A 9275-nucleotide genomic window follows, 5' to 3' on the forward strand; every position below is an offset into this window, starting at 1 on the left:
TCCTGAGTAGCTGGGATTACAGGTGCCTGCCACCATGTCTGGTTAATTTTTTTTTTTTTTTTGTATTTTTAGTAGAGACAGGGTTTCACCATGTTGGCCAGCAGGCTGGTTTTGAACTCCTGGCCTCAAGTGATCCGCCTGCCTCGGCCTCCCAAAGTGGCGGGATTATAGGTGTGAGCCACCGTGCCTGGCCAACCCTGCTTTCTTGATCATTTCTTTGAGTAGATCAGCTCAGATTCCACAGGCGTGAGCAGGGAGCCGCTGAAGGAGACGGCAGAGGAGGAAGGGAGAGCAGAGAATGTTCCTCCTGCAACAAACTTTCAATTTTTGGAGGCTTCTCTGCTACTGTAAAAGGGGTGCATTTGCCAGGCCCAAGTCACCCACAACCTCTCCAGCAGGTCTCTGAGCTCCATGCTCCTCACTGATAATGACGGGGCCAAAATGATTGCCAGAATTTCCCCAGACTCAGGAATTTCTGAGACAGCACAACTGAAATATTCAATTCCACCATCCCCATAAATATAGAAATATTTGTCAGATCTTACATTCTGAAGGCTGGTTCAGGAAATATGGGCCTGATACCATTCACAGCTGCTATTTATTGAACTCTTACTATGTGCCAGGCACAGAGTTAATTTCATGGATCACTGCATCTAACCTTCACAGACTCTCTGTGGAAGGTGCTACTGCTATATTCCCATTTTACAGCTAGGGAAACAGAGGCTGGAAGATGTTAAGAACTTTTCCAAAGTTATGCAGCCAAAAGCTGCAGTGCTGACACTGCAGCCTGTCTGACCAGGAAGAGCTATGGAAAACACGTTTCTGATCAATGCTGGTTAACCTTCCAGAGACCACTCAGCCCAGACTTGGGGAGCCCCAAATGAGAGGGCAGGCCCAAACCCTCTGTAATCAAGATCAATAATATTTTAAGGCAATCTTTGTAAGAACAAAAATTAATGCAAAAAATTGATAATGAAAAAATGTCACAATTTTAGAGAGAGGATCCAATCACAGACTCAGGACTGGCAGGGTCAGGAGGGGGAGGGTTCTTTGTGGGGTTTGCCTTTTCTGAGCTGAATTCCAGATTCCTGGAGTAGGTTATGAGCCTAGCTCATCACTTTCCCCTTCATTTATTTATTTATTTATTTATTTATTTATTTATTTATTGAGAGGTAGTTTCGCTCTTGTCGCCCAGGCTAAAGTGCAATGGCACAATCTTGGCTCACCACAGCCTCTGCCTCCCAGGTTCAAGTGATTCTCCTGCCTCAGCCTCCTGAATAATAGCTGGGATTACAGGCATGTGCCACCACGCCCAGCTAATTTTTGTATTTTTAGCAGAGACGGGGTTTCTCCATGTTGGCCAGGCTGGTCTCGAACTCCCAACCTCCAGGTGATCTGCCTGCCTCAGCTTCCCAAAGTGCTGGGATTACAGGCATGAGCCACTGCGCCCGGCCACTTTCCCCCTTCTTTAGGCTCTTACAAAGCTGATCTTTCTTGCGTCCTTCCTCTCCTTCAGTTAAATCCCAAATGAGGACTCAAGCAACTGGGCAATAAAGATTTCCATGCTGAACATCGAGTTTGTCTGGAATCACGGGGATGAGTGAGAGTCGGCTCGCTGGACCCTGCCTCAGCTGCTGCTGCTCCTGAGGGGAGCCCTAGGGAAGCCCAGGGCCCCTGCAGATGGGAACCTCCCTCCACTGGAGTCTGACCCCAAAGTGTGCAGGCCGTTCGGCAGAGGGTGTCCCTGTATTCCTGGGTGGCCAGCTGCTTGGCGTGAATGCTCTCTCTGCATTGCAGGGCCATCGGCCACTTGCCGAAACGACAGCTGGTGCATTTAGATTTTGCTGAGACTCAGAATGCTGAAAGACTCTGCCTGCGCCCAGCAGCCTCTTGGCTTTGCTATCCCTTCCCACTGCCCTTGGCTCCCAGTACCCTGGAAAGTGGCAGGCGCCGCCACCAAGGGGAAAGCTCTTCAGTCCAGCTTACAGCTGAGAGTTCCTGCGCATCCTCGGCACATTTCCTGCCAGGGGTAGGATGAGTTCATTTTTGGGATGGGGACCTAACTGGCTGGAGGTTTAAAAGGCCCCGCTGTTTAGTGGCGGGTTCCTATCGGCCATTGTGAGCTCACTGAGGGGCTTCTTCAAGCAGGAGGACCAAAGATCATTTCAAAGTGAGCATTTCAAATCTACAAAAGGGTTGATATCGGGTCTGAAGCCTGAGTTTCAAGCGCACTTCAAGGGTGACCGATTGTCTTGCTTGCCTAGGACTGCGGGCTTTCCCAGGACACAGGATTTTCAGTGCTCAAACTGGAAAAGTCCTGGGCAAATGGAGATGAGCTGCTCACTCTTTTTTGACCCCAATCTTTCTGTGTTCTCACAAACTTCCAGTCCCTCATTTTGCACACTGAGAGAGTCGAGATACGAATAAAACCTGCTTTATTCGTATACAAATAAAACTCAAAAGGGCTAGCGTCGGTAACCCACAGCACCTAGAATCTCCCCATCAGCGCACATCCCACTGCAGACAGGCCTCTGCAGGACCCTTCTTCTCAGCTTGAGCTTTTTTGGGTGAGACCCCTTCGTTCACTTTGGCATTCCTGGGGCTTGGCTAAGAGCAGAAACTCGGGAAAACTGTGCTGCGTCGAAAATGCCTTGTAAAGAAACCCAGAGTGTTCCTGCTTGTTAATTCGTGCCCTCCTGATTCCGGCCTGCCCTGGTTAGCCCCATGGGAAGGTCCTCTACAGGCTCCGGCAGACAGGCGTGCCCCCGAGGGCGAGGGCGGCTGTCAGGGGGACCACAGGGCAGCACAGGCAGGAGGCCTGGGCACTACCGTGTTCTGAATAAGGTTGGGACAAGGAATCAGACAAAAGGTGAACGCCCCCCTGGGAGGGCCTGGCAGGGAGGTGAGGAAGCAGCAGGTCCCCACCCCGGGAAAGAGAAGGGCTTTAGCTGGGATCTTAACAAACAGGCCAACCTCACCCTCCAGCCACTGGGACTCCAGCACGGACTCCCTCGGCTGCCTGCCTCCCTGACTCTCTCGCAGGCTGTGCATCCCTCAAGGCTCCTTGAGGGGCTGCATTCCTGGGGGGGGGTCAGCCCGATCTCAGCATGCTGAGCTGTCCTCTGGGCCTGGGCATAGCCCAGCTCTGCAGGGTGATACCGGGTGCGCAGTCTGCCTCAAACCTCAGCCCTCCATCCCCCCTCGCCCCTTCACTCTGCAGTCCCAGTCCCAGCCCTGCTTCTCTGCCTCTAGGCTCCTGGACACATAGGGTCCTGGCTTTGGGTGGCCACCCAGGGTCCCAGCTTCAGCCTTAGCTCTCAGAACCTCAGTCTCAGCTGACTTCCTTGGTAAGTGAGGCCTGTGGCTCTAGGACCACTTGGGGCTGGCCAAAGCATGGTGGGGAGGAATACGACTCAACAGCAGCCTGATTCAGGAAAGCCCCTCACCGGTCCCGTCAGTCTGTGCCCAGAGGATCCATTCACGTGTCCTCCAAATCCTTGCTAATCCTTTTTCATTCTCTTGCTGGGACATCTTTTCTGGGGCCCAGGAGTGCTGGGACACAGACATTGTCCCCATCACCAGACAGTCCTAGAACTCTCAGTGGAAGAAATCACTAGTCTCCTGCATTTGGATAGGCTAGACAGAAATTCATGGTCACAGCACCTAGGCACAGAAAGGGTGAGTAACCTCCCCACGGTCACACAGTAAAGGAATGACCAGCAGCTCCTGAGCCACCTACCTGAACTCTCCTTTCTCCGCCTGGATGACTTCTTCTCTGTCTCATTGGCAGTGCTCCCAGGCACCCCGTAGTCTCTGCCTGGGCCTCCTGTGGTGTCCACCAGGCCCAGGCTGCTGGTCCCCATTTCCTTGGAACACCCTGCCGGGCTTGAGTTGGGCCTGCGCCGGGCCTCTGAGACAGGGAAGTGCCAGTTGGGGGACTGTGGGAAAGCAGGGTGCTGCTCAGTGAAGATGCGCTCCTCCTGAGGCAGGCTGTGTGGGGTGGCCGCCAGGCAGGAGGCTGAGAAGTCGGGGTATGCTGCCGTCGCTGTCGCCGGGAAGTCTGGTTTCTGGTGGAAGGAGAACGGGGTTGGCGGGTAGTGGGGTAGCCCTGAGGCCCCATTGCCTTCCGAGTGGGGGTTTCGAAGGCAGCCCCAGACAGGGGCTGGGGGCTGGAGGCTCCTCATGCAGCTGCTGGCCACGGGATCCATCTGCTGTCCGCGGCACGCCTCAGTCCTTTCAAAGATTTGACTCTTTATACTTTTTATGTTCAGTTTTTTTTAAATGCAAAAGAAAAAAAATAGGGAAAAATGTTCAACAGAAAATTTACCCCAGGACTGAAAACAAAAACCAAAACTAAAGTCTCTCTTTAGAGGACACACACATGTGGCCAGATACTCCTATGCGTGTGCACACACCTATGTGGGGCTTCCTCCTGCTCCTCCGACGCACCAGCCTGCCTACTGGGGTCCCCTGTACGTGTATGTGTCGCCAATGACACTAAACATTTTCACTGTCCCAACCCAGACGCACCAGCTGATGAGGAGCTTGCCCTGGAGCCCGAAGCAAATGCCTACAGAGGGCTGGACCAGGGCTGCTGGGACACACTTTTAAATCCTGCGGTGGGGAGAGAGTGACAAATTTCTGAAGTGAAATGTGAGAGAGGAGAGGGAGGGGTTAACCCGCACACACAAGATCCCCTCCAACCAAAACCCTAGCAGGCAACTATTAATCATCAGAAACCTTATATGCACATCTAATGGGATTTGCAGATGGAGACTTTTAAAGAAACATTGTCTGTATTTTTTTATATTTTAAGGAAAGAGAGCAGTGTGCGCGTTCACGCACACACACACACACGACCCGTCTTTAATGTCCCTCCCGTAACACTATGAAGTTATTTTTATTGCACTGTTAACAAAATTCCCCAAGTCTTGGATTTAGAAAAAGCCTTAAGTCAGATCCAGAATCCATCAAATGCCAAATTCCAAGGAGTGAAGCGAGGAATAAGTGCAAGAGGCAAGCTTGGTGATTGCGTTTGATTTAAAGGCCCTTCTACTGCTGCCTGTGAAAAAGGAAGGTGGATTAAAAGAAATCCTTTTTGCAAGTCTCAGCGGCCCACTATGGTCTCTAGCATAAAGAAAGGCACACTCTAGAAAGAAAAAGAATTTCTCTCTGCCCAGAGTGGCATTCTCACTTTCTCAGTAACTTAAAAAAACAATCAGATTCTTCCTTCCGCTCTTTAACCTCCAACTTACATGCCAATTAGCCACACTCTTCTCTAGAGAGGTTTCAAGTCATTTTTCTTCACGGCAATGGCAAGGTTCTTAAATAAGGCCCATGAAGTTTCTTCGAGTCCCCTCCCACCTGCTCCCTGCCCCCTTCACCTCCACCCACCTGCTTCCCTTTCTCAACCTCCAGAGGCAGAGGCTTCTGAGGAATTTGGGGCAGGGAAATAGGAATCAGGGGCTCCTTGTTCCCCACAGAAGCCTCTTTGGCAAGCAGGCACATGGGTCTCCGGGCTGGTGCACATCACAGGGCGGCCAGCCCAAGTGCCATCTCGATGCCCAATCAGTTTTTCTTATGGCTGTGCCCTGCTAGTCTCTCAGAGGGTTAATGCAATTTCTTGGAGGATGATGTTCCTAACACCCAGGGGCCAGAACTCCTTCCCCATGGGTGATTTACATGGTCCAGAGCAGCAGGATGGGGGAAGAAACAGGCATGGACCTTAACAGCAGCATCTCTGCTGGCTGCTTCCAAAGACAACCAGGGTTCCCTGAGGAGGGGCCCCTGGGTCTTAGCTCTGCAGCCTGGAGGTGGGGCCCTGGGGGGTAGGTGCAGGAGATGCTCCTAGGAAGAGCAGAAAGGCACCCAGGATGTGAGATAAAGCCGAGACTTGTCTTTAATCCAGAAACTCCAGTCAGATACACATCCCGGGAGCAAGAACAGCTGTAAAAGATGAGGAGGGACATGCATATGACAAGACATGCTCTCTTCTGGAACAAGCAGTCAGGGTGTCGTAGCAGTAGAGGGGACGGAGTCATAGCTGCCAACCAGACCCATCTCTCTGCCCTCCCCAGTGCTTAGCTGTGGCACACACAATTCTCTGAGGCTCATAACTTTCCTAGGATGGGTAAAGCAAGAATTACATCTCCATTTTGCAGATGACAAAACTGAGGCTCAGATGGATGACTGGGCTGCCCAGACTCACATAGCAAAGAAAAGGTGGAACCAGTGCTCGGGCTCAGGGGTCCAGCTGTTCAGTCTGGAGCAGGTCAGATGCAGAGGAAGATACATGGGGTTTGAGGTTAGACAGGTCTGAGTTCAAACTTCATGTCTGCCACTTCCTGGCGGTGTGCCCTGGGACAAGTCACTTACCTCTCTGAATTTCTGTTTACTCATCTGAGATGACAGTCAGAATGGGATCTGTCTAAGGCACTTTGCACCTTACACATTTTTACCTCCATGAATTCCCACAAAAGCTTTCGGAGGCAAGAGTCATTCTCATTAGCTCTGTTTTTCAGCAGAGGACTCCGATGCAGAGACTGTGTAACCTGCACAAGGTCACATAGCAGGGAAGTAGAGGATGGACCCAGGATTCAAATCCAGGCAGCCCAGCCCACAGACATTTGTAAATTTCAACGAAATCCTTTATGCAAAGGGCAGAGTCAGTAATGGACAAACATAGCTTCCTTCCTAGCGCATTTATTTGTGGTTAACCTCGAAGATCCCAAAGCGTAAACCTGGGAATGGGGAATTCTGAGGAAATTCTACAGAAACAGCCTTGTGCGGTCCTGTGGGGGGGCACTCTGTGCTGTGGGGGTTCTGGAAGGAATCCGTGGGAGGCTGGGAGGAAGATCTGGTCTGTCAGCTTCCCTAGGAAAACCTTCCCCTGGGCCAGCCACAGGCTGTAACCGGATTCCTGCTCCGCCTCTGCATCTGGCCCAGGGACCTCATGGCAGGGAGGCCCAGCGCCTGGCCCTTTGCCCCTGGATGGGGTGGACCCTGGGTCATGGTGGGGTGGGTGGGGAGGTCAGGAGGGCCACAGGAGGGGGGCGCGGTGGGGTGCTCTGCCCTGAGAACACAGGGCCCGGGCACCCCAGAGCCCCCGGCAGCTGCTGGCGTCTGTCAGCCACCTCACAGGGCGCGGCCGGGGGCCTCCTGGCCCCTACATCTTCCTGACAGGCCCCTCTTCTGAGACCAGGAAAAAACAACAAGAGTTCCTCCCCTCACGCAACCCATTTGTTAGATGAAGGCCGGGCACCAGCACCTTTCACCTCCTCAAAGTCAGCATTTCCCTGTCAAGGCCCTGCAGGGCCAGAGACAGAGATGGATGGAAGGGGCTGCGTGTAGAAAAAGCCCTGTGGGCCGGGTGCAGTGTCTCACGCCTGTAATCCCAGCACTTTGGGAGGCCGAGGTGGGCGGATCACGAGGTCAAGAGATCGAGACCATCCTGGCCAACATGGTGAAACCCTGTCTCTACTAAAAATACAAAAATTAACTAGGCATGATAGTGCGCGCCTGCAGTCCCAGCCACGCGGGAGGCTAAGGCAGGAGAATCTCTTGAACCCAGGGGGTGGAGGTTGAAGTGAGCCAAGATCGTACCACTGCACTCCAGCCTGGGTGACAGAGCAAGACTCTGCTTCAAAAAAGAAAAGAAAAAGAAAAGCCCTGTGGCTGCACCAGGAGAGCCCTGTTTTCAGGAAGGGAGGGAACCCCGGTCTCTGGTGGTTGTGGGGGAGATTGGGGGGAGGAAGAGGAAAGTGTGAGTCAGGAGGAGGTCCCCCAGGGGCGTAGGGAGCCCCCTGGAGGGCTTGCAGCCTGGCCACATCTGAGCCATCCCAAGGAACTTGTGGAATTTCCCGCATTGTGTGCGGCAGGCAGGCAAGTACTTGGCAGGACAGGGCGGCTTCTGTTCGTGGCCTCCCCACCCACCTGAGCCTGGAGAAGCAGGGTGTCAGGGAAGGGCCCTGGACCTGGAGGAAGAAGGCACGGGTTCAAGGTGTGACCCTGCCTGTTACGGGCTGTGTGGTCTCAGGCAAATCACAGCCCTTCTCTGAGCCTCATTTTTCTCACTAGCAAAGTGGAGTTGACAGTTCCGGCCTCACCTGGCAGTGAGGAGGATAAATGAACTGCATCTTAGAACAGCTGGCTGTTAGGGTGATGCACGTGAGGAACAGCCACGCTTCTTCTGTGCTCAACTAGGCAGTCTGCAGCCATACCACCCTGAATGCGCCTGATCTCATCTGATCTCAGAAGCTAAGCAGGGTCGGGCCTGGCCAGTACTTGGATGGGAAAACTACGTAGAGCCATTGGGCAGGTCACATCGTGATGTAGGTGAAGGTGGCTCATCCTCACCCCCAGTTACCTTCTCCTATGGCAATATAACCCAAGGGTCCAAATCATGACCTTGGGAATCAGGGGCCTGTGGGTTCAAATCTCAGCTCTATGTTTTTTTTGTTTTGAGACAGAGTCTTGCTCTGTCACCCAGGCTGGAGTGCAGTGGCTTGATCTCTGCTCATGGCAACCTCTGCCTCCTAGGTTCAAGCAATTCTCCTGCCTCAGCCTCCTGAGTAGCTGGAATTGCAGATGCCCGCCACCACGCCCGGCTAATTTTTGTATTTTTAGTAGAGATGGGTCTTGCCATGTCGTCCAGGCTGGTTTCCAACTTCCGACCTCAGGTGATCTGCTCGCTTTGGCCTCCTAAAGTGCTGGGATTATAGGCATGAGCCACTGCGCCTGGCCTTAGCTCTGTTATTAATAAGCTAAATGACTTTGAGCGACTTACCTTATCGTTTGAGCCTCAGTCTCCTCATCTGTAAAATGGGGATAAACTTCTTCCTTCCACATGGGTTTGCTGAGAGACATGAGTGAGGTAGTCTATGAAAGCTCCCGTCGTAGTCTGGCATGGAGGGGTAACATCTGCATGATGATGATGATACCTGAGATTTTTGCCTTAAGGACAACTCCAGAAGGGCCCTGTGAAATATTTATATGCCACTGAACAGGGAACATGATGAAGCCATTAGCCTGAGCTTACCTAGTAGAATGTGTGAATCAGATGAGATGCCTGGTCTCTAGCGAGGCCTTAAGGGATGAACAGAAGACAGGCAGATTTTGGATATGGTGTACATGGCTAGGGACTAGTGTGTTTACCACTGGGCCTGGGATTTATCTGAAATGTACACGTGTGTCCTTTGTTTCTCAGAAGACTTTGAGGCAGCAGAGTTACTACTGCTTGCCAAAGCTCTTTTTTTTTTTTTTTTTTTTTTTTTTTT

At 52.3% G+C, this 9275-nt stretch overlaps 1 protein-coding gene across 4 annotated transcripts in view; it reads right to left on the minus strand.

Moving 5' to 3' along the window:
• MEOX1 (mesenchyme homeobox 1) overlaps window positions 1-9275 on the minus strand; it is a 61803-nt gene that overhangs the window by 18667 nt on the left and 33861 nt on the right. Inside the window, exons 2-5 of one of the 4 annotated variants that reach the window (XM_037734090.1) lie at window positions 8786-8919; window positions 6376-6551; window positions 4531-4614; window positions 3740-4067 (exon numbers count right to left, since the gene is read on the minus strand). In XM_037734090.1, the coding sequence (XP_037590018.1) occupies window positions 3740-4067; window positions 4531-4614; window positions 6376-6399 (436 nt within the window). In that variant the 5' untranslated portion in view covers window positions 6400-6551; window positions 8786-8919. Of the gene's footprint in view, window positions 1-3739; window positions 4631-6375; window positions 6552-8785; window positions 8920-9275 lie in introns of those variants that run through there. The other 3 variants (XM_037734087.1, XM_037734089.1, XM_017516178.2) reach the window with 3 other exon arrangements.

This window comes from Cebus imitator, unplaced genomic scaffold (genome assembly GCF_001604975.1).
Source record: "Cebus imitator isolate Cc_AM_T3 unplaced genomic scaffold, Cebus_imitator-1.0 Scaffold573, whole genome shotgun sequence".
Taxonomy (NCBI): Eukaryota; Metazoa; Chordata; class Mammalia; order Primates; family Cebidae; genus Cebus; species Cebus imitator.